This window comes from Phycodurus eques, chromosome 3 (assembly GCF_024500275.1).
Source record: "Phycodurus eques isolate BA_2022a chromosome 3, UOR_Pequ_1.1, whole genome shotgun sequence".
Taxonomy (NCBI): domain Eukaryota; kingdom Metazoa; phylum Chordata; class Actinopteri; order Syngnathiformes; family Syngnathidae; genus Phycodurus; species Phycodurus eques.
This window is the reverse complement of record NC_084527.1, coordinates 26709621-26735376: the sequence shown is the minus strand read 5'-3', so window position 1 is coordinate 26735376 and position 25756 is coordinate 26709621. Positions and strand designations below refer to the sequence as shown.

The 25756-nt window shown below is 41.9% G+C and overlaps 1 protein-coding gene across 3 annotated transcripts; it reads left to right on the top strand.

Annotated features, from left to right (window-relative positions):
- The first annotated feature begins 1975 nt into the window (after positions 1–1975).
- Positions 1976–24304, top strand: mxd1 (MAX dimerization protein 1). Of its 3 annotated transcripts, none has more exons than XM_061672930.1 (6): positions 1976–2275; positions 3790–3889; positions 14171–14200; positions 18661–18775; positions 19028–19187; positions 20295–24304. In XM_061672930.1, exons 2-6 carry the CDS (start codon positions 3813–3815, stop codon positions 20489–20491), a joined length of 579 nt encoding a protein of 192 aa, XP_061528914.1. In that variant the 5' UTR covers positions 1976–2275; positions 3790–3812; the 3' UTR covers positions 20492–24304. The 3 variants fall into 3 exon arrangements, with proteins under 3 accessions (XP_061528914.1, XP_061528913.1, XP_061528915.1); XM_061672929.1 differs by having other exon boundaries at positions 1976–2997; XM_061672931.1 differs by lacking the exons at positions 1976–2275; positions 3790–3889 and adding an exon at positions 7822–10379.
- The last annotated feature ends 1452 nt before the right edge of the window (positions 24305–25756 follow it).

The window sequence follows — 25756 nt, the reverse complement described above, 5'->3', positions numbered from 1 at the left end:
CTCCTATCTCTGAGTTTGAGGTTACCGAGGTAGTTAAAAAGCTCCTCGGTGGCAGGGCCCCGGGGGTGGATGAGATTCGCCCAGAGTTCCTAAAGGCTCTGGATGTTGTGGGGCTGTCCTGGTTGACACGCCTCTGCAACATCGCGTGGACATCGGGGACAGTGCCTCTGGATTGGCAGACTGGGGTGGTGGGGGACCGGAGGATGTGTTCCAACTACAGGGGGATCACACTGCTCAGCCTCCCTGGTAAGGTCTATTCAGGGGTGCTGGAGAGGAGAGTCCGTCGGGAAGTCGAATCTCAGATTCAGGAGGAGCAGTGTGGTTTTCGTCCTGGCCGTGGAACAGTGGACCAGCTCTACACCCTCGGCAGGGTCCTCGAGGGTGCATGGGAGTTTGCCCAACCAGTCTACATGTGTTTTGTGGACTTGGAGAAGGCGTTCGACCGTGTCCCTCGGGGAGTCCTGTGGAGGGTGCTTCGGGATTATGGGGTACCGAACCCCCTGATACGGGCTGTTCGGTCCCTGTACGACCGGAGTCAGAGTTTGGTCCGCATATCCGTCAGTAAGTCGGACTCGTTCCCGGTGAGGGTTGGACTCCACCAAGGCTGCCCTTTGTCGCCGATTCTGTTCATAACTTTTATGGACAGAATTTCTAGGCACAGCCAAGGTGTAGATGGGGTCTGGTTTGGTGGCCTCAGTATTGCATCTCTGCTTTTTGCTGATGATGTGGTTCTGTTGGCTTCATCAAGCCGTGAGCTCCAACTCTCACTGGAGCAGTTCGCAGCCGAGTGTGAAGCGGCTGGGATGAGAATCAGCACCTCCAAATCTGAGACCATGGTCCTCAGTCGCAAAAGGGTGGCATGCCCTCTCCGGGTCGGGGATGAGATCCTGCCCCAAGTAGAGGAGTTCAAGTATCTTGGGGTCTTGTTCACGAGTGAGGAAAGAATGGAACGGGAGATCGACAGGTGGATCGGTGCAGCGTCTGCAGTGATGCGGACTTTGTATCGGTCCGTTGTGGTAAAGAAGGAGCTAAGCCGAAAGGCGAAGCTCTCGATTTACCGGTCGATCTTCGTTCCTACCCTCACCTATGGTCATGAGCTGTGGGTCAGTGATCGAAAGAACAAGATCCCGGATACAAGCGGCCGAAATGAGTTTCCTCCGCAGGGTGTCCGGGCTCTCCCTTAGAGAGAGGGTGAGAATCTCGGTCATCCAGGAGGATCTCAGAGTAGAGCCACTGCTCCGCCGCATTGAGAGGAGCCAGATGAGGTGGCTGGGGCATCTGATTCGGATGCCTACCGGACGCCTCCCTGGTGAGGTGTTCCGGGCACGTCCCACCGGGAGGAGAACCCGGGGACGACCCAGGACACGCTGGAGAGACTACGTCCTTCGGCTGGCCTGGTAACGCCTCGGGATCCCCCTGGAAGAGCTGGATAAAGTGGCTGGGCAGAGGGAAGTCTGGGCGTCCCTGCTAAAGCTACTGCCCCCGCGACCCGATAAGCGGTAGAAAATGGATGGATGGATGAAATGCATACATAAAATGACTATTTTGTTAAGTCATATATTACCAAAACGTTCGACACGAAGTTGAGCTAATTTTGTTTGCAGTCATTGCCTCGTTTGAGAGCACTTTAGCATTACGGTTGAAATATGAATGCAGGGTAGGAAGATGTGTCAGTGTTGTTTTTGGTTAACGTGATTCTGAGAACCAAGAATTGCGCATGCGCGGATGAAATTATGAGAGGAGCAAATTGAAAGAGCATAAAAATGTAACATCCCTGGCCACCACACAAAACAAACAATGCAAGAACCAATCATAATCCTACACCGTGATACAGCATGTTACGGGGGCGTGTTAAGTGGCAGAATGGGGCGGTATGACTTCAGGTCGTGGCCAATGATTGTTGAGTTTATCATAAATCAACCAATCGGTCGCAGCTAAACAACCTCCATTGTGGCTCCACGCAGGAACAATGTTGGAGTGACGGCGAACCAAAATGGCTGATCATCGACTCCAGTTTCGACGGACGTCGTGCCACTCTTAACGATTGACAGATTGAACGACCAATAATGTTTTATTTCCCTTTGCCAATAACCAATCACATCTAAGCCTATGCAAAAGGCAATTACCACGGAATACAATCATTAGCTGTCATCCAAATACTGTATACACAAGACACTGGAAGTAAGCGTTCAGAAGGCAGAGTGATATACGTTCTCCGATATTTGGCTTTCTACCTTTTAGCAGCTACCTATCAACATATCCCTGAACCGATAAGGTTGGATGATATACTATACTTTTCAAAAGGCAGCTTGTTTTTATTCCCTGTAACTCACTTTACGAGGCCAATATCAATGCTTTTGGACCAGGGACGGATTCGTTTATATATATATGTATATATATATATATATATATATATATATATATACATACATACATACATATATACATATATATATATAGCGGCACTCGTGACAAACTTTAATCGTTAATTTTGCAAAATTGTCCTTGCCCGATATCTCGTTTTCCTGACAGAACATTGCTCGAAACTATTTTTTGAAAGCGCCAGGTGACAGCCAGTTGCGTCTCTCCGGGAAGCGAACGACTTGTTTTACATTTGGTTGACAGTTGTGAGAGTGAAACATCCATTGCTACTGAAGGACTGTTAGCCAGAGCAGCTAAAAGCTACCTGAACCACAGCTGACATTTTGAAACCGCATCGGCGGAAAACAAATGTGTCTTGCTTTGTCTTGTGAGGCATTTTAAGTTTTCTACAACCCGTTTTATACTTCGTCCGAGAAACAAACACTTGCCTTAAAAATAACCGTTGTCAGAACAGTTTGAGAAAGCTGCTGTGTGTGGACGAAGAGCAGATTGTGTACAGCCACGGGATCCCCTATCGGATTCTTTTAATATCAGTAATATTATCGAACATGACGGCTATTGGAATGGTGCAGATGCTGATCGAAGCTGCAGAGTATCTTGAGCGCAGGGAACGAGGTAAAGTGTCATTTTATTCTCTTTTGCATGGATTTAATGCTCTGGTAATATGCAGCGACACCCCTCCCCCTTTATGTGGTTTATTTGTGCACCTCATGTCGAAATAACGACGATTCATACAGCTGCCTTTTATTTAATTTTACATAAAGAGCCCGTGCGTTTATTCGCTTTCTGTATTTTGCAAAGCATTGCGGTAGAATGCATCCCTACCCCCAAAATATTCTCGTATCAATTTCACCAATATGACATTTCTGTAAGCTTAAGTGGGAAAATGGGAAAAGTCACTTTTTCATTGCATTGCACGCATTTCTCATTTTTATTTCAATAACGAAAAATTAAATTCGATGTGGCTAGACATTTTTTTTTTTTTTTTTATGGTAGCCCCTCCTTTCCTACTGTTGTGGTTTGCTCGTGGGGTTTATTCCAGTTCAAGATGACATCATTGTCCAGGCACAGGGGAGAAAATACTGCATTAAGATAGGGCTTGGAATAGTTTAATTTTACATTCTTGCACTGTACGCTTTTTTAATTGTACTTTTATTTTGTTCTCTTTTCGTTTCAAATATTTATAAGCTGTTTTATTTCTTTGTTTTTAAATGCTTTTAATCATGTAAAGCACATTGAGTTACCTCGTGTGTAAAATGGGCTTTTTAAATAAATTAGCTTTGCTTCAATTTTTCTTGCACCTAAGCTTCAAATATGTCAACTGCATGCTAAAGAGTCTTCCTATTTTTTTTATTTGACTTTTGGACACTGTTCAACCCATTAACTACTGTGTTTATGTGCCTACAGAAGCTGAGCATGGCTATGCCTCCATGCCGCCCTTCATCAGCAGTAGAGAGAGGGAAAGTTTGAAAAGGAAGAGCAAAAGCAAGAAAAACATAAGTAGCAGGTAAGTAATCACCTCTGGGTTTGATTTGTGTTAGATTATTTTTAATTTTTTTTATCAAAGAAAGTTCCGCTACACACCACATAATAATGTCAAAAACCCCCCCCACACAATTAGCATTTTTAATGATCTATCTGTGGTTAGATTTTGACAGCTTCTCTGTCAGTTGACTGCAATAACATTCTAACACCAGCAGCATTTTATGGTAATAATGTGGTGCCTTGAGATATGGTTGACCCGAATTATGAGCGTTTCGAGATATGATCCGTTGATAAGTCGACTTTTGTTTTAACGTGTGAGCGCAAACTTGAGATATGACCACCGCATGGTGGCAGGTGACTCACCTCACCTCACAGCAAGTGGCACTTTGACAGCTAGAATTGGTAAATATTCTTCAAAACCAGGCTTCAAGTTGTTTATTGCCACTCGCAGCTGAAGGTTACTGTCAAAACTAAACATAAAACTAACACAATTACAAGTTGTGTATTGAAAGCTATCACATAGCCTCTGGTAGCATACAATGGGAAACAGCATAGGCATAGGCTAACAACCCCCTCTAAGGACCCCAAAAAGGGTGGGTACTCTGAACTGCTGTTTGGTGCATAGGCACAAACAACAGTCAGGACCCGTCCCCCCACCCAGAGGTGGAGGGAGGCTACACTCTCGTCCACCGGGGTGAACCCCAACGTACAGGCGCCGAGCCGGGGGGCACTAAGTATACCCACACCTGCTCAGCGCCTCTCACCGTGGGCAACTCCAGAGTGGAAGAGAGTCCAAGCCCTCTTGAGAGGACTGGGACCAGAGCCCAACCTGTGTGTGGAGGAACAGATTAATGACATTTCAATTAGGAAAAATGATTTAATTTGATGAATTACGATGTAAAATTTAGGTACAGATTTTAGGAAGAATCATGGAAGTTGATACAAATGACTTTCTTTCGCTGGCCACATAAAATGATGTAGTGGCGGGCTACATCCGATTTTAAATCTGGCCTCACCTGTGTGGAGATTGCATGTTCTCCCCATGCCTGTGTGTGTGTCCTCCGGGTACTCTGGTTTCCTCCCACATTCCAAAAACATGCTTGCTAAGTTAATTGACGTGCGAGTGTGTCGAGCGAATGGTTGTCTGCTAATATGTGTAATATTACTTCCCTCTCCGAAAAAAGGGCGGAGAAAAGGAACATCTCTGAGTCTGACATTGTGGAACTTGTGTGAGAAGTTCCAAACCCCCAAAATACTATTGAACAATTAATGCAGGTGTTACCAACGAAAGCAAGAAGTAACCTGGAAGAATTTAACCGCTGCTGTTAATTCTGTTGGATAAGAGAAAAGAGCAGTCTTGGAAGGAAAAATAAATGGTTTGACATCAAACTCAATGCCAAAAAATGTGTCGCAGCCTACAGATGAGAATTATCTTTAATTAACTGGAGGAGGACACTCAATTATGGATACCCGTATTGCAAGCATAAATAGGGACATGTCTCTATACAGTACGTGCAGCAAGCCATTCCCAACGACAGCTGCCATGGAGGTGCACATCCACAGAGCTATTCTGTTGAATGAATGAATGAATCGTTCATTCCTCCAGGAGATGTGGATCACAGATTACTTGTGCATTCATTGAAGGAATGAAATCCTTTGCTGTTCAGGTAGCTGAATATTTTTTATTTTTTATTTATTTATTTTTGTATGTGAGGCGCTTTAATTGAAATTTGGGTGAAATGTATATGTTTGGGAAGCGTTGTTTAATTCTGGCTTGTTGGTGACATCTGAATGGGAAGTGGATGTAAGTCGGGGCCAGGGAAATAATTGCATCCAACACTACTGACATGATTCAGCTTAGTTTTGGTTGGGAAATGCCACGTTTCAAAACTCCCGCTAAAATGTCCTGATGGCCACAAATCCTAGAGTAGACTAGGCAGAAGCTGGCTGTGCAATGGGATAGACTTTGTGACCCTCTTAGTGTGTTCCATTTTTAGTTTCACTGTTCTACCATAAGGTTTTCAGGGTCCGAAATACCCAGTATCGCATCGCCAAATGCAACGTAATTGTATGTATGTATTTCTTAATTTCCATCGCTGCACTATGTTTTAAACCGTTTATTTCTCGTAACTCGATGAAGAGAGCATGGATTTATCACAGAAATGAAAGCTGTCTCGCGAGCAGAGGGAAACAGCTACGCGATCGCTGATTGGTCCACAGTCAGTCGGAGAGTACGCATGGCAACTTGCAGACGATAAAACGAGACATGCTAAGCTGACTAACAGTTGAAAACTGGGTAAAAAGCCCCACATGCTTTCGTTTTACATTCAAAGAGGGTGACATACATTGTTCCCTTTGTCACCAGCATGCAAATGTAATTACCGGTAAAGATAAACTCCAGCACGCCCACGTCCCTAGTGAGGATAAAGCGGTACAGAAAAGGGTTGGCGATATTGCCGAAGTTTGTGGAAGGTGTTGCAGCCAGCGGGCTAAAAAAAGATAATGTTGACAAGCACAACGGCGCAGAGGCGCCTTAAGAAGGCTGTCAATTTGGATAAAAATCCTGCAACATTATCCAATATCTACAAAACTACTTTTGGACAGGTGTTGAGCTACCCCTGTAACATCCTATAACACCCTGTACATCTCAGAATTAAAAAAAAAAAAAGCAACTGATATACACTCTTTTATAACTCAACGGCTGCGGTCAGAATTAACCGATCACATTCAAACTTATGTTAAATGAGAATCAGCGTACACTTGCCACCATTTAAATTGGCCCGGATTTACTCCAAATGAAGTTCAGTCGTCGTTGTAGTTATGTTTGGCTCAAGCACATCACTGCTCACCACCCAAAAACACCATACCTACAGTGGAGCATGGTGTTGGCAGAGTCTCGCATTGGGGCCATTTTTCTTCAGCTGGAACTGGGGCCTTAGTCAAGGTGGAGGGAATTATAAACGGTTCGATATAGCAGCTAGGGTTAGCACAAAACGGTCAGGTTTCTTTCTGCTAGAAAGCAAAAATATGTAGCAGGAAAGGTCTACTTGAACAGTTGAGCTTTATTTGGGGTTTTTCAGATGCATTTTAAATCGTGACAGGTGTGTTCTGACTCCCATTAAACAATTTGAATGTGATTGGTAAATTCTGAACAAAGCCACATCCCCAGTTATAAGAGAATGTTAACACTTGTGCAACCACATTGTTTCAGTTTATATTTACTCCCCCTCTCAAAAAAAATAGGTCACAGTAATGGTGGAAAAAGTTTTTAAATGACTTATCTTGGTTTCATTTTTTTTATATGACAAAAACCTAACATTTTGAACAGAGGTGTGTTGACGTTTTACATCCACTGTATTTGTCTGCTTTGTTGATAAAGAGCCATGTTTGACTCTTTGTTGTGGTTAATGGAATCTCGCTGTGACAGCGGCAAACAACTGTCTGGCAGATTGCCACTGACCACTTGCAAGGCAAAGTGGGTCACTCAAGGTGACTGCGGGAGACATTTCAGCGATGGGCAGTCTTGACAAGTCGGTCACCTCAACATGACTGCTAGAAAGAACATAGTGTACAGTACAGTCATTGTGTGTGGTCTGGATTCCATAAATCAATCCATTCAGGATGGATTTGTGTTGCAACTGCACCTCGCAGCTTAATGTGTGCTCTCTGATTAGATCACTATTTAGTTTTTCATTTATTAGGTGGCAGTTTTTACCTGAATAAAATTGCTGTACGTCTTCGGTCTCCATTAAGTTGCCAGCATCAACAAACCTTTATTAACTGCGCATGCAGTGTGTTCTGTAATAACTGTCAAAGAAGAGTAAATATTAGTCTACGTTTTGACTGTGTAAATCAAAGTGAGAGTTATTGTCTTTGTAAAGACAAACTTTACTTCAGCTCTTGTTTTTTTTTTTTATCTCATTAGATTGTCTGGTGTAAAATGAAGATGATGATGTGTCACGGCTATACAGTAGACTTAAATTAGGCGACCCGCAGACACCTTTCTACTCATAACAAGCTGCAAAACATGATCTCACAAAAAGACTAAGACACTTCCAGGGGTGCTCAAGTCCCTTGAGTGCAACATTCCTAGCTCCTCGCTTAAATCGAGGGACGTCGAAAGTATCCTCAGCGGCAGTCCCATAGTTCCCCAATGGTGACGTTTAAAAGGGCCGTGTACCAGCTGGATCGTAAACAGAGGAGAACTTCAAATTAAATAGTTAATCTTCTGTTTTTGTCATTCCTTCATTATTGTAGTTTGAATATACATATTTTGTTGAGTGTCTGTTGTATTTGGGGCCGTATTTAATAATAAAATGACTTAATTACAGTGGCTCATGATTACTATATGCCAAACCAACCACATATTTCTAAGGATTGGGTAATAGGCTAATAGGGCTGTCATTTTGTAAAATGCGTTTGGGCACATAGACAAAAACATTTCTGTTGGTTCTATACTGTTGAATACATAAGCAGCATATCAACACTTCACATATGTTTAAGAGTTACTCCCAAAATGCGCTGAGGGGGGAATTGATTATATTTGACTTTAATATAATCCCACTTAATATATAAAGCATAAAGTGGACATTTGTGATGATAGTAATAATTTAGCCACGCATTTGTGACTTTTTGCATCCACTGTATGTGTCACAAATGAGACTTTTCAGAGTTTTGCCGAATGGAATGGAGGCGAAAGTGGTGTCGATAAATATAAAGACTTCTTGCCATCTGGGGATCCCACTTTCATTCAAAAAAACATCGGGTAAGACGTGTTTGTTTTCGTTTACGGTCGTTTCTGTGTTTGTAAATATGTGGCGCTCCTTTGTTTGCTTTGCTACATTCCGTTTAACATCACAATTTATAGTGTCATGACGCAGGAGAAGTCTGCTTCCTCCGCACACATAAAGAGTTGTGGTCGTAAATATTGAACGCTTTCATTATTTAAGATTATCAGCCCCAACCTGTTTCGGACCCAGAAACCGGGATAAATCCACTCTTAAAGGTCCCGTATTTTGCCAAACCAACTTTTTCTAGTATTTGGGATGTGATATTGGTTCCTTAGTGTCTCAATAAACATGTGAAATATGAATTAAAATTGTACACTCATTCCTGAATTGTAGACGTTTTTCTGCCGAGAGACCATTTGAATTTCTCGAGCTTATCTACGTCACTAGCGAAGATCTCTGCCTTCCCTCTCCGCTCCCGAGCCAGAGCTGTCAACATAACAAACACGTGTGCTCTCACAAGTGGATCTTCTACACGGAGGCAACCAATCTGGAAAGGTAGCCAAATATGGACAAAGCAGATACAAAAGTGGGTCAAACAGAAGTAGCTGTCAAAGGGGCCTTTTCTGGACACGTATGACGTATGTTTTTTATATGAATGAAACTGACACTTTTATACTCAGTCCATGTTAGAGAGTCGCTCTATGGAGGTCTAAATAGCCAAACTATGGGACCTTTAACACACCTCAGACTAAGGACAGTCTTATTGGATAATCTTAGACATAAGGCAATTGAGAACAGATTCTCTTTTGCAATGCCGACTTGGCAGCAGCTAGCCGATTAAAACAAGGCAAAATAAAACCATATACAAATAAAGATATAAAAACTGTTCATGTGATGTACAAAAAAACTGAACACAAAACAAACACACAAAACGTAAAATAATAAATAACCAGACAAAATCTTCAAATAAAATACAGATCCATGGCAGAGGTGAGTTTTATTCCCCTTGTTGTTTGAAGCTCAGCTGTTAGTAGATGAGAACGGGGTAAAAGATTGAAGTCTCCCTTGACCAGTTTGAGGGCACCAAGATCACAGATGTCCCGATTACAGTGTGCATGACATCACTCGTGTCTGCTGTGAGCTGAGTTTTGAAAGTAACAAGCAAGTGTAGTTTTCTAACAGCCGCTAGTTCGTCCGTTGGATGGTAACACACAAATAGTAAGATTGGTTCAAATTTTCTTGTAACAAGCTGCCAACCCAAGCAATGCTATCACTCATTCACTCACTCATTGATGCAATACGTTATGTATGTATGTGCACAGTCAGTGAATTCACTTATTGACAAGGAGGATCAAAATTTGATGACAGAAATGTCACGTGACCTACGTTCATTCAGTTTAGTGTTCTCCATTTGTTTGAGGAAATTGCTGGGATCAGATGATAAATATTTTGTTGCTGCTACATTGTCTTCCATTCCACAGAGAACCCAGTGTGACGATAACTTCACGCGGTCGAAATGTCTTTGTGCACGCCATAATGCCAAAGATGTGGGATGAGTTTGGGTTAGGTGTTGTAGGTTTTGTACGAATTTCCATTCATGAGATATTCTGATCATCACAGCGTCTGCCAACACTGATTGTTTGAGACGCGCTTGTATTGTTTTTGAAACCTGGACATGACATTCTGATTTCTCGAGGGGAACGGCTATTTTCTTTGCTGCATCTAACTTCGTGATATGTGGAGGAGAGCAAGTGAAAAAAAATTCATCAAGAATTTCTCATTGTGAGTAGAAGCTCCTCCATCGCCTGTTGTTTCTCCATGGAGTAGATGTGTGAGTGGTGGGGGATGGGTCCGTGTATGTGCATGTGTCAGTTGTAGTGCCTTTCCCCCCCCCATCATGTCACACCTATTTTTTCTCTCTTGTGCTCTTTTTCTCTGTGTAACCTCTCCCATCACTTCCCCCACCTCTCTGTGTCCTCCCTACTAGGTTCCCACTCTTGGCAAGGAGAGCATTACCTCCTTTATTACATCGATGGAGAGATTCCTCCCCCTATCTCCCACATATTCATACATCTCTATGTAAATGCATTCATGCACTAGGCAAATTGTGCATCCTTGTTGAGCAGGTAAATGGAGTCCTCGCATGCTATCCACCCTGAGCAGTTCTTCATCTCATCATTTTGGCCATTAGGCTATTGAAATGTAATACAAATTTTTATGGATACGTTTTCTTAAAAAAGACACACCAATAGTATAAAGAAGTACTCCGTCCATTTGAAATTGCACTCAAAGACTGTCAAGTGCATGTAAAATAAGTAGCATTATCAAAGGCCTGCCCCACAATTTTGACAAGGCATGGTGTGCTTAAACTCCTTCAATTGTTGGGCAAAAGACCTCTTGGATAATGACGACGATGATGATTATAATAATAAAGATACACTGCATGATTTCACTTGACCAAGTGATATTTTCAAAATTTTCAACCACCTTCACAGATTCACTTCATGTGTTGTGATTTAAGTCCTCACATGTATATTTTTGTTTAATTGTGTTTAGGTGTAAAATATCCTTCTTGAAACATTCATTGGCTTTTAGTGGGGAGAATATTCCAACTTGGAATTCAGTCTCTTGTGCGGCAGTAAGATTCAGTGTTGCCTGATTTCAAATTTTCACAATAATCATGGTATTCATCCCTATCTGTTAGTAGTCTGAAGAAATGTATGTGGGAGAAGTGTTGACAGCAGCTCTGTGCCCTTTACACAGAATCACTCAAAAGCCTCGTTAGACGTCACGTGATCTGTTATTTTGTTATCAAAAAACAATCACAGGTAGGTCTACCTGTACGTCAAATAAAAGAAATAATATAGATATCTGTCAAATTCACTGAAAATGTACTGTATGTATTTTAAGCTTTCATTGTGCGTCATCGAGACTCGGTCTGAAGTAGATTACATTTTTCCATGCGGTAATATACTGTCAGTAGGGTGCAACTGATTAGGCTGAGACTGTCGGAGGCATGCCTTGTGTATAAAGGAACTCCGTGTTAAGTTACCAATGCATTGGGACTCCAAAGATTGGTAAAGTGATAGAGAATGGGACATGGTTCAAGTACCATGCAGGATTTGTAAGAGCTCTATATGCATAGACAAGCTTCCCGTCTGCAAAGTTAGTGTGAAGAAGTGCTGTTGATGGCTGCCCTGGCTGCTTGTCCTTCTTGGTCTAATGGACAAATTTATATTTATATAACTTAGTACGTGTAAGGGATGTTTAGGATATCCCATATCTGCCATGCAGCTTGGTACACAAACAGCGCACATCTCATTGTTGGTGGTCAATGCATAAGGGGGGCACGTGGGCTGTGATTGGTACATTTGAAAGCTCAGTGTCTGACAAAAGACAAGGACCACAACACAAAACATGACGCATACGGTAGATTGTTAATACCTAGCATGACGGCTGTCCTGTCAAATGTATAGTGCTGGCTGATACGTACTTGCCTAACTTTATTGTCTATATCTGTGGTTTCCCAATTTGTGATTGGAAGCCCAAAAACATTTTCATTGTGTCACCAAGTAAAATGCTGTAAGCTATCTTATTGCCCATTAAGTACGCAATTCCTTGGCAAAGTGGAGACTCACAATCATATATTTAGATTTTACCAAACTAAACGTCAAGTGTCTGCACACTATAAAAAGTCTACAGTGTGTAACTTCATTCACTTTTTATAAACTTAATTTTACAAGCAGTCTACATACACTGGTGTGAAAGTGTTTGCCCCCTTCCTGATTTTTCTTTTTTTTTTTTGCATGTTTGTCACACTTAAGTGTTTCCTATCATCAAGCATATTTAAATACTGTATTAAGACAACACGAGTGAACACAAAATGCGTTTTTTAAATGAAGGTTTTTATTAATATGGGATAATAAAAAAAAAAAAAAAAAAAAGGCAAACCTTCACGGCCCTCTTTGAAAAAGTGATTGCCCCCTAAACCGAATAACCTGTTGGGCCACCCTTAGCACCGACAACTGCAATCAAGCGTTTGGCATAACTTACAATAATTCTGCAAAGATGAGTGGGCCAAAATTCCTCCACAGCGCTGTAAGAGACTCATTGCAATTCAGCCACATTGGAGGGTTTTCAAGCATGAACCACCACCTTAAGGTCATGCCACATCATCTCAAAAGGTTTCAGGTCAGGACTATAACGAGGCCACTCCAAAGTCTTCATTTTGTTTTTCTTCAACCATTCAGAGGTGGACTTGCTGAAGTGTTTTGGATCATTGTCCTGCTCCAGACCCAAGTTCGTTTCAGCTTGAGGTCACAAACAGATGGACAAAACAAACATTCTTCAGGTGTTTTTTTTTTTTTTTTTTTTTTTTTTTTTTTTTTTTTGGTAGACAGCAGAATTCATGGTTCCATTTATCACAGCAAGTCTTCCGGGTTCCAGAAGGTTTTGGAAGGCGTGTGTCTCATTACATCTGGTGTAAAAGTAACAGCGCATATCCGAAAAAGAACATCATACCAACAGTAAAATATGGTGGTGGCAGTGTAGGGTGGATGGTCTGGGCCTGTTTTGCAGCTTCAGGTCCTGGAAGACTTGCTGAGTTTGTGGAAAGGGTGGATGGGCCAGAGACTGAAATCAAGTCTGAATGAGTGGCGTAGTATTTCTGCCGGCACTGTTATGTCACAGGCGGCTGTCTGCACTCTGGAGGAATTCATATACAGTTGGAGGGGGATACTGCAATTGAACACTCCTTTAAAGATGATACCCCCGGTGCCGCGTGCATGCATGCAATGAACAATAAGTTCCACTTCAAAGGTCCTTCACTTGAAATCAGGTGGCAGGAGTAAAGACCTCCCTCAGACTGAGGTGAGTCTAAATATTAAAGGTGACAAAAACATGCCGTGTATACATGTGCTAGTGCAAGTTTGTCCTCTGAGATGAGTGAGCAGAGGCTAATTTTGGACACGGGGTCAAGGGATCCTGCTTAAGGTAGTAGTGTGTATCGGGAATGCAGGGATATCTTCTTTCCTGAGACACCACCACCCTCTTTTGCATAGATCTAGCAAATGAGCACCAATCAAATTTACTGACCCGCTTTGCACATCCGTGGCTTTGAATATGCTCCATTTTGGTACCCCCGAAATGCCAGAATTTCATCTCGTTACACAGTTGACCTTCAGCACTGTTTCTTCCTTCTACCACCCGACTCTGTGTTGCACGCAGAGTGGATTATCGGGCAATATAAAGGCGCATAGTCCTGCCTAATGTTTCTGGTTACTGTTACTATGTTTACCTTTTTGCCCACCTCCTGATGTGTTCAAGTAAGTATGGTCCTTAAAAAGAACATGTTTTCTCCACAGAATGACCTGCAGGCTTTGCAAAACCCAATCTTCCTTTTGTTCATTTTCCTTGAAATTCACATCAGCCCACTCTGACTGCCATATCCTCCTACACAGGCTTTTTTTCCCTCTCACTTTCTCCCACTCCCACAGTATTTAGTTAGACTACAATAGTTAGGCATGAAGAGGGTTACCCTGTTTGGTTGCTCATGTTTTGTTTTATGTTCACAGGTCTACACACAATGAAATGGAGAAGAACAGGTATGTAAACATCACTTTAGTTTAATTGCCTCGTGTAATGCAATAATGTACATCAAGCATGTGAATCCACAAGAACATCCAATTTCATCTCAATGGTCAATTATTTGGCTAAACGTGTCTCCCGATAACTTGTTGATTTGGCAAATGGAAAAAAAGGTTCATACAGTATGGTAAACTTTATTAAAGTCTGGGCTATGGTATAGTTTTATTAGTAACATATGGCCCTCTACATGCTTATGTGCATGCGTGTGTGTGCGCATCATGTGTGAATGGCCTGACAACCACCTCCGACCACAACCACAACTTTTTTTGGTTCCGTGCGAGTTCCCCCCCAATTATTCATGACGGTTACTGTGAGGTGTCAGAGGGCAAAAGCGAAGACAGGACGATTTGTTTTGACTGCTGTGCTGAGTACGTCATGATGACCTGGTTGTAGTTTTTAGCCCGTCTAGGTCTAATGAAAGAGAAACTGATCTCGCTTGCAAGGAACAGTTCAGTTTTCACAGAGATGCTACATCACAGATCTATAGTTCAAGTCTGTATTTTTGTATACTCACCTGTTGGCACAGTGCCCTAATGGCACTTTAACCAGAATAGCCTCCGACTGAAACAGCCACTCTCTTATTTTTTTCAGTAACATGGATGCAGTGTCTGGACAGTGTTAACAAACATTCGCCACACCGTGTTATGTCACAAGGCAGGCTAGAGCATTTGTGTTATGTAACGACCTTTGGACTTTGGAAGTCGGACGAGAAACAGACATTTTATTTTTTGTTATTTTCATTCATAGAATACTACATTCATTGTATGTGCTTTCTTCGTCTTAGTTGATTGTGTCTAACCACTTCAGCCGTGATATACTCAGATTGTACAAGTGTGCTGTTGTGGTCAGAGAGTGTATATTTGACTTTAACCACATTCCAATTGCCTATTGTGTGTTCAATGACAATATACTCTGGCACTACATTCTGGCAGTGAAGCGCACCTGCAGCAGACATTAAACTAGCACCTCATCCAGCCTGAAGATGGAGAAAAAAACATTTCCACTGTCAACTCTATGAAGGAGTCTGACTTACACACTCCCACATGCACACTGGCACGCACACACCTTTTGTGAGGTTGCAGACGGAGGTGTGTGTTTCATAACAGCGGGGTCAGTCGGTCTCAAACACCCACCAGACCTTAGCAACTAGCAGAACTGTCAGTTGGCAGCGATGCTGTAGAAAGGAGAGAGAGAGAGATTTAAAAACCTTTGGGGAAAAAGATGTCTCAGGACAGATGGGCAGATTATTCAATTGACAGATGATAGATTAGTATTGTTGGGTTAGGTGTATTAGAAATGTGAAGTCATTTAACCACTTTTAATATGTATAGTCAGCATATATTTGCAGTTCATCTATAGCATGTGTTTGTATATTAAGGACAGTTCAGATCTTGTCACGAATTGATTGTTCAGCTTCCTTTTTGTTGGGGTTTCCACCAGAATTATTAGTCATCCACTATTTTTCAGGTGTAGCAAAAACTTCATCCATTACATTACATAGTAATTGCAAACATATTTTTTTGCTAGTTCATATATACATTTCTTGTGTGATGGTTAGGATTTAAGTTTGACCAAGCAGCACATTTTTGACAACAAACTCAGAGCTTGTAAGAGGAAAACAGGACTCGATACTAACATTTGCACTCCGACAGTGTTTGATTTGACAAGAAAGCCCAGTGATCGTAAAATTTGGGATGCGGTGATATCGGAATACATGTTGTGTAGTCTTGCCACTCTCTGACTGAGATATGGCAAGATTTTGAGGCAGTAGTCTGACGTGGTGAAATTGGACTTTACAAGGTAGGTTTGAGGCTTTGCTCGTTTTGATATGGCGTCACAGTACTCGCTCTCTCTCTTTCTCGGACTCTCTCTCTTTCGCTCGCTCTCTGTGTGTTGGGGGAAAAAGGCGACTTTAAAACTTGCACTCGCGCAAATGCGACAAGAAATGTGTAATCGCACAGACTGGGGAAAAAAAAGGTTGCATATGCGACCTGGAAAATACCAAAGGGTGCAAGCATTAAAAATAGAGTATCTGTCAAGAAACAATTGTTGTCAATAAACAATTGTTTTGGAACATGATACATAAATTCTTAGTTTTCAGGAAGTAGTGCCTCTGAGTGGGATGACATTTATTTTAAAAAGGTGCTGGATCTAAAAAATAATAGAGAGGCTTGCATGCAACATACTCCTTACCTCTTTAAGCAGTATTTAAATTGTCTTATAACTGAGGAAGAAGTGAATGATGCATTTGAAAGCCTTAAATTAAAGAAAGCCTGTGGTTTTGTTACCTTGTCAAATGAATTATTAAAATGCCCATCTTTATTTTTGGTTCTTGTGAATCTTTTCACTGGTTGTTTTGAGTATAGGCTGTTTCCCACCATTTGGCTCAAATCTAGAATCGGACTTTTCCCCAAATCTCAAAATAATGACCGAAGAATCCCTTTGTATGATAGGGGGATTAGTCTGCTTAGTTGTGTCTATAAACTTCACTCTACTATTCCTAATGAAAGGTTGTACACTCTAGATTTTGATTCGTTGGCAGAAGAACAAAATGGATTTTGAAAGAGCTTGTATTGATCACAAATATTCCTTATCCACAATAATCCAGGCGAGAATACAAGAAGGGAAGTCTACATTTGGTTGTTTTATAGATTTTCAGAAAGCGTTTGACTGTATTGATCATGAGCTTCTAAATGTCAAACGAGTAAATATAGGTATGCATGGAAAATTGTATAATTCTCTAAAAGCTATCTTTTTTTCTTGTAAATGAACATTGAACAGGTTGCTTTTCAACACCATTTGGTGTGAAACAGGGTGATGTGCTCTCTCCCACACTGTTTGCAATATATATATATATATATATATATATATATATATATATATATATATGGCTTCATCACAGAAATCAAACAAACAGCAATTGGTGTTGTAATAGGTGAGTTAAGGTAGCCACCCTGCTGTATGCACACACTATGTTCCTTAATCCAGAGACTGAAATTGATCTCCAGAGTTGGCTAAATAGTGTTTACTTGCGGTGTAATAAATGAAGGATAAATAGAGATCAAATTCAGATTATGCGTTTGAGGGAGAAGGGGCTGCCACACACCCAGTTTGAATTTTGTTTCGGTTCACCACCTCTTTTATCTGCCAGAAAATATTTGGTAAAGTATTTGGGATTAACAATTGATGAACACCGTACATTTGATAAAGGAGTTAAAGTATTATCAGAATCTGCAGGACGGGCACCGGGAGTTGTTCTTAATATTGTCGCGATCTAGGTTACAAAACGTAAACTCAGCTGTATGAATCCTGTGTTTGTCCGTTATTAGATTGCGGTGCAGGGGTTTGGGGCTTTCATAGCTCATTTATGTGAGACGCAGTTCGGAATAGAGCTATTCGCTGCTTGTTGGGTGTACACAAAAAAAAAAAAAAAAAACTTGCACTGAATGGTGATATGGGTTGGGAGCCAGATGCAGTGAGCCATATGGGTGACATGGTGCAGTTATGGAAGAGATTTGCCAGATAGTAGAATGACTAAACAAATATTTAACTGGGACATGTCCAATAATTACACGTGGGCAAAAGAAACAAAAAAATATTTGACTGATCTTAAGTTAAGGAGTCACGTCAGCCAAATTAAATCAATGCTTTTTGAGAACGATAAACAAAGGTGGACTGAGGACGGTTTGTGTAGACCAAAATTCAGAACCTGTAACTTGATTAAAAGAGTCCCCGAGCTTGATGTTACATTAAACTTAACTGAAGCTCCGAGATCTGTCGGTGCTCCACTTCGATGTGGTATCTTTCCTCTTGCGCTTGAAACGGGTCGCTTCTGTGCTGTACCGGAGCAGGAGCGAACATGTGTTTTATGCAAATTGTGTGAAGTGGAAAATGAAATACACTTTTTATTCTATTGTCCTCTGTATCACAATTTAAAATCCGCTTTTTTTGTAAATTGCCTGCAGACGGTCCTGATTTGTTTTCTATGTCCGATGAAGAAAGAGTCCAGTTTTTGTTTTCACACGGAGTCTTTCAACTTGCGCGCGATTTGTGTTGAAAGCCTTTCAACAGCGTAAGAGGACACTTTACATCTGACTATAAAGTTAAAGTTGATTCTTCAAGCATTCTAAGGTTGATTAGCAAATGGAACAACATTTTGTTAAAATTTGATTTGGTTTCTGTCTAATAGTTACTGTGATGCGTCGTTTACTTTACTGCTTAATTGCTCATATTGCAGTGTATTGTAAGCCCATGAGGGCTGGGCACCGTGTTTTGGTGTCTGGCACGATTAAATAAAATTACAAAAAAATAAACTATAACGGCACTAGACCAAAGGTTTGGTGTGTACAGTATAGCCACTTGACATGCAAAAATGTGTAACTCTGCCCTAATTTTTGTTTTCCTCCTCTGGCTTCAGACGGGCACATCTACGACTGTGTTTAGAGCGACTGAAATCCTTGGTGCCTTTAGGTCCAGACGCCAACAGGCACACAACCCTGAGCCTGCTGATGAAGGCCAAAGATCACATCAAGGTGTGTGCGGTCATATTCTGCTCATGTACACACTGCTATTCTGCTCTTCGAGTGTTTTAGATCATAAAGCAGCATGCATGATATACATGATTTTATCAAAATGAAAGACTATAGCCACATTTCCACCAAGTCCAGTTTGGCATAGTACAGTTCTGGTTAATAAACCCTGAAGTGCACTATACCGTACTGAATCATACAGTACTCCTCTGAGCATTGATAATATTTTCTTATTTACTGTTGTTCACTATGCAGAAGTTGGAGGAGAGTGACAGAAGAGCCCAGCACACCTTAGAACAGTTACAGAGAGAGCAGAGACATCTGAGAAGGCGTCTGGAGCAGCTCGGTGTGGAGAGAATCCGCATGGACAGCACTGGCTCTATCGTGTCCCCTGACAAATCCGACTCTGACCAAGGTCAGTCCTGCGTGCAATTTCATTTATTTATTTCATGGAAAGGGTGTAAAATGTCTTGATTTGTAATAGAGCTCGTTGCTCGGGGGATTGCTGCTCCATGTTTTGGCATTGCATCTGTTCGTCCCATTGTCCATTTGCAATATAATGCCTGTATCAAATTCTCTGCTTATAATTACTTGCACGTTACAAGAGCCACGTAAGAGTTGGGGATGTGTTTACATTCACAGGACACATCAAACAACCCACATGCACAACTACAGGAAGTAAACAATAATAAATAAATAATCAAAGTTTTCTCTCGCCCCCATTGGTTTAAATTAGGGTGCAAATAACTCCACTGGACACCCTCAACAATTAGTTTCCTTATTTAATGATTGGCGCATTTCTAATTAGCTATACAGTATTTGTACCATATTTAATGTTCTACGCTTTCGCTCTAATTTACATGAGGGATTGCCAACCAGGGCGCATTGGCACATTTGTGCGCCGTGAGAGATCATCAGGTGTGCAGCGGGAAATTATCCAATTTCCAACTTTATTTGTCCACAAATTCTTATCAATTACAAAAACAATAAGTTGCCGGTATATCTCTCTTATTCAAGTACTTTTTCGGTTTGAAATAAAATACATATACAAGTGGAACCTCGATTTAATTGACCCCGATTTAATGGACTTTGAATTTAATGGACAGAAAGCAGTGTCCAGTTGGAATGCAAAATCTCTCCTTTCATACACCAGTGAGGTAAGTTTGGATAAACTTTAGAATTTTTCAAACATTTTAAAGCTTTTTAAAAAAAATATATTTACAATAATTTTGTACTGTACTGGGTGTTTTTAGCCCATGAATACTTGTACTGTACAAGTTTGTACTGTAAACAATTACAAAAAAAAAACACAATAATTTAGTACTGTACTGGTGTTTTTCGGCCACAAAAAGTGCTTCAATTTAATGACAATCTGATTTAACGGATGACCCCTCCCCCTTATTAGCCCATTAAAATGAGTGAGGTTCCTCTATTAATACAGTGTGTGTGTTTGTGTGTTATATAATATATAATTTGTTTTCCCAATGAAATTGGACTCATTTGTCCTCCCTGTTGCCCACAGAGGACCTGGATGTGGACGTGGAGGGAACGGACTACCTGCTGGGTGATCTGGAATGGAGTACCAGCAGCGTGAGCGACTCGGGGGATGAGCGGGGCAGCCTGCGCAGCAGCTGTAGTGATGAGGGCTACGCCAGCGCCAGCCTGCGGCGCCTGCAGGACACTCAGGAGAGGGCCAAGCAGCTGGCCTGCACGCTATAAACATCTCTGGTCACTGCTCCATCTCCTGCCTCCTCTTATCCCATTCCAAGAATGTGTCGCCACGCCCTGGTCATATACCCACCTCGACACCCCACTCCCCCTCCCCTTCCCTACGGGGACTAAACCAATTGTGAGGCGTTTCATCCAGCCAGGCCTCTGCAGATTTCTTGCCCATATTAACTTCTCATTCTGACCGAGCGCCTTCGAGAAACCCGCCAACAGCCAGCCCGTCATTATCTGAAGGTCGTTAGGTATTACACACTGTGCACCAATCAAACGAGTTGGGTCCTCCCCTACTTGTCCCCCCGTCCATCACAAATGCAACTTTCAGCCAGAGAATGGTACTTTACAATATCCCACTTCCTCTTTTTATGTCTCCAGAGCAATGAGAAGCACTTCTGAGATTTCACACAAAGTCACGCGCACTCCATCATTGGTCCTCGCTGTCCAGTAAGACGGTGCTCCAACAAACGGGCCTTTGTTTCTGCCCAGCTCACCACTCTGTTTTTGTAAACATAAACGTAAACCTTTTCCATACATCTCTTCAAAAAATATAACTCCTCCTCCCTTTCGTACTTCAGAAGTCATCTCGAAGGTGTTACAAATATTTCGAAGGGCACAGCATGGAGCAGCAATATGTGCCTCACAAACAAGGCATCTTCACCCTGTCATTTTGGTCCACTCCGGACACTGGATGGTTTGGGGTCGATGGTTTCTGCCACTCTCTGATGACTGTGGTGTTTTTCGTGTGTGTGTGTGTGTGTTTGTTTGTCTGAATCTGGCAATGACAGAAGTCACTCGTCAGTTTCTTTCCCTAGCCACCTTTCCTATTTGTGGAATGTTTTGGCAGGTGTTGGTGCACTATTGTCCACTACTATTTGCCCATGTGTTACCTGGGATGGAAACGTCTACCTATTGAGAGCAGTCGAGAGGCTGGAGAACATTCCGCTTAGATAAATAGGCCGGTGAAGGCTGAGAGCATTATTTTTCTGTTCTTGCCAGCAATTTACAAAAAGGAAAGTCGCCCTAAAACAGAGTGTCTGCTTTACGTTTTACTGTGAGCACCAACCACCAGAGGACTCAGTTGTGTTAATGCCTAAAAGACCCTCTCTTTGGTCTTGCCTTTATAGCTATTTATTGTTTTCGAAGAAATGTACAGCTAATGTAAATAGTTTGCAGAAAGAAACTTATGTCTATCAGAAGTATTTATTAGATCTGCTACAGCTAGAGATGAATATAAATATATATTTAATTAGTTCTACTTAGCCTTTGTTCTCTTTGTGACGTTTTATTGAGAGTTTCAAGTGTAGTTTGTTGCACAGCCTCGTCAATCCATAGAATATTTAGAAATGTCTCTCGTGCCTCAAGGCTTCGTGTCCGTTGGGACGTTCGGCACGGATCTCTTAGATGAGGCTATGTTACTCTGTGGTTGATGGTCCTTATCTGTTCTTCAATGCCACCAGGCTCCTAATGAGACAAAAAAAAAAAAGGTGTGTTTAAAAATTAGAGTAAAGATGCTAACCTGTTTTACAGTGGTGTTGGTGGTGGTGGCAATAGTGGCGTGGCCTCCCCCACAAAAAATCATGTGGTATTTCATCTCCTTGTTTGGTCAGGAAGACGTGCATGGTGAGGATTGCAGTCTATTTTGAATCTAGATATCCTCCTTCCTGCAGCCAGCCTCTCCGCTTTGCGCCAAAGCAGCAGCATCCCCCACCCCATGACATCTACCGCTTATGGATCTCAGTTCAAGCATGAAGATGGTACACCAAAATGAATAAAAAGAAAGAAAAAAAAAAAAGAACAAGATTACAAAACTAGATATATTTCTATCTGAGTGTGAACTGCTGATTTTTTTTATTTTTTTTTGGTTAACTTAAACCTGTTAAACCAGAGAGGAACTGTCTTGCAATGTTAAGAGAATGTGAAGGGAAATGTATTGAAAAGAGGGAATTCACTGACGCGTGCATGGAGTGCGTGTGTTTCAACCTTGGACAATTGATTGTGTGCATCTCGATATATAATCAAGACAGTATAACAAAACAGCTCTCAAAAATCTGGATTTGGAAAGGTCATTATGAAGGCTTTATACTGTGGTGTAGTTCCAATATTTTGTCTCTTAATTTGTATAAATTACTGTTTTACTATTTATTACAGGACTGTAGTGGAACTGCATATGTTTTATTGGGATGAAAGTCATCAATTGGCCAAGTGTTATTTCATCACCGTCTTCAGAGAGAATTATTTAGGGGGATAAGAGTAATGGCAGTTTTATACACCAGTAAAGCGCTGTGTTTAGTTGTATCATGCAAAAAGGAGTAATTGTCCGCTTGAAGAAAGATTCACGTCTTATACTTGGATCAGACTACGAGACAAATTTGGTCTTTTCCGATTATACCGCCATCAAATCTTGCTGTTTCTCAGGCAGACAGTGGCAATACTACACGACATTTATTCCCATAGTGCCGTATCCCGTCTTTTACGATCACTGAGCTTTATCTTGTCAAATCAAACTCTGTTGGAGAGGTGGAAGCAGACAATGTGTCTCCGGTCAACGCGATCGGACGCACTCGTTACTGTGGCAACGACAACAACAATGCGCCGCGCCAATGTATTGTTTCTGTGTGAGTGTGAGTGGGGGGACAAAATGAGGAAAAACGTGTGGTGTTCGTCACTGGTGCTCGGGAGAGAACGTTCTTTCAAGAATTGCTTGAGGTATGTTCACGATACGGCTCGCGAGCAGGCAACAAAACGTTAAGTCGCCTAGCAAGCTAGTGCTAGCACTAACGGTTGTATGTAAACATGTCGGCGTTCTGCCGAATGGTGCTCTAAAGCTTCTCTAAACATTGGTTTGTGCGCGTGAATAAAATGTTGATAACGGCAAGCACGGGAGGGGATGCGCCAGTCACAATACGCAATCCTATTGGTCGACGTCAAGGTGCGCTGTCGCAGAGTTGTCGTCGATATACACGGAAGATAGCCCAAAAAAAATCTAACTTGCTCGACTTCATTTTGGTGTCGTTGGGCTATCGCAGGGCCAAATCGTTGGTCTTGGATTATGTCACACTACAAGAATTTTGTCGTTCTTTCCAAAATATGTCGGGCCCGACCTGGGAAATCGGCTGCGATAGCTAATCGGGCCAGTATCGGGGCTAGAATCCTGTAGTCTGATCTAGGCATTAACCTAATTTCTCCCCCAATCCCCCATCCATGGTCTTGTCTTCCACCAATCTGCATTTGTGAGCCTGAGCCCCCCACAACTCCACCCCCACCCACCTCCACATGCTGCACTGGCATCTGTCGTTCAGGCCGGGAAGGTCTATGGTGGATGGAGAATGTTTAAGACCCTGGTGCTTTCAACATCTGCCTTAAGAGGCAGCTGTTCAATCTAAAGAACAACCAGTTGTTTAAGCTACAGGTTTCAGCACTGATGGATCTTGTGTTCATGTACGTTTGTAAGTTTGTAAGTTACTTGATTTGTGCATACAGTACATTATGGCTAGTATTGCCTTAAACTGACCTAAAATGTAAAACCCAACAAAAAAATGTACTAAATGTTTGAATATGATCTGTTGAAATGTAAGGCTGATTGTTTTGAGGCATGCTGTCCTGCAGTAACACAGCACAGACACCATTGCGCCATGAATATCATTGTCACCTGATGCTGCCTTTCTTCTGAGGCAGCTCACTTCTTCTGTATGTTCAAAATCAACCTAAAGGTGGACATTTCGTGCACTTAATTTTTAAGAATTGGACAACTGAAGCAATTTATATTTGCCCGTGAAAGTAATAAATAACTTTGAAACCCTTGGTTAACTACCTGGCACCTTGAGATTCTTTTTATTCTTCCACGATAACAGAAAACCATTTCAGAATTCTTAAGGACTTCAACAAACTGGCAATGTTATTGTGGCTGCTATAATAACTAATCATTTAAAAGCATTGGGATGAGCATTAATGAGCAGGTTTCACCCCCCACATGAAAGACATGCCAGACTGGTTCTCACCAGTGTTTTCAGAATAATCTACTTGCCAAATCTGAGGTTTGTATGATCACAGCCATCTGACTGCTACACACAAAGCCAGGGAAGGGGGGGTTGGGGGGGATGGGTATGCTGAAATGATGCTTTTTCCCTTCTGGAGCTGTGGAAATGCTTGGGAAGGTGGCAGAACATAGAAAAATGACAGAGTACAGTAACTCATTGGCCTACATTGCAATTTAAGTGCGAATTATGATTTGGTAATTTTGTCATTCGAATCCCGGCTTTGGCCTTCCTGTGTGGAATTTGCATGTTCTCCCTGTCTTTTGTGGGTATACGTATATTCATATATATATATATATATGTGTGTGTGTGTGTGTGTACACTGTATGCACTTTGTCTGCATTTTTGTCTTTGCAAACATATGGAGATCATCTGCGTGTGTGCAAAGGAGATCCCAGGAGAATGGAGTGAGAAGTGCACAATACAAGAGATCAGTGCATCTGAGGCTGAACAAAGACAAAGGAGATGGTGGACTGCATGTGACACGTTAACAAAGAAAGCTGTTTGCTGTAACACCTGGCATATCAAACCAGCAAAGAGAAGGCAGTTTCAAAGTAGCCGCTCTGCTAGAGACTAATGGCTTTACTGATGTGCTGAAAGCACATGCGCTGTGCTTGGACAGCAATGGCACTTAAATTGCGTGCAGAATTATTAGACAAGTCTCATTTTGGAGGATTCTTTTTATTCCTCACCAACCACAGTGCTTTAGGTTGATTCAAAATGTTAAACCTCAAACAAGAATGCTTAAGAAAGTAAAAGTGAGGTTTAGGCTTTCTTCTGAGAATATCAATAGGTGGGCAATTATTAGGCAACTGTTGGTGTGCAGAATTATTACGCAGCTAAATTAAAAAACATCCCCACCCCCCCCCATCTCAATTTTAACATTTTCATTTGCTTAAGTGAGAATTATAAACTCAAAACGTCTTCCGGACCACTTCTCCCGACTAGGTTCGCAGGTGTGCTGAAGCCTCTCCCAGTTAACTCTGGGCAAGAGGTGGGGTGGTCGCCAGCCAATCTCAGGGCACACATAGTCAAACAACCATTTGCGCACGGGCAATTTAGAGTCTTCAGTTAACCTACCATGCATGTTTTGGGGATGTGGGAGGAAACCAAAATACCCGGGGGAAACCCACACAGGCATGGCGAGGACATGCAAACTCCACAGCAGCGAGGCCGAATTTGAACCGTGGAGCAGATGTGCTAACCAGTCATCCACCATGCCAGC

What these genes read in the sequence shown, in the direction of transcription:
- mxd1 (XM_061672929.1), top strand. Translation starts at nt 2,931, where the DNA reads ATGACGGCTATTGGAATGGTGCAGATGCTGATCGAAGCTGCAGAGTAT. An exon ending in AATGAAATGGAGAAGAACAG is followed by an intron (nt 14,201 to 18,660) that starts GTATGTAAACAT and finishes CTCTGGCTTCAG; the next exon opens with ACGGGCACATCTACGACTGT. An exon ending in CAAATCCGACTCTGACCAAG is followed by an intron (nt 19,188 to 20,294) that starts GTCAGTCCTGCG and finishes TGTTGCCCACAG; the next exon opens with AGGACCTGGATGTGGACGTG.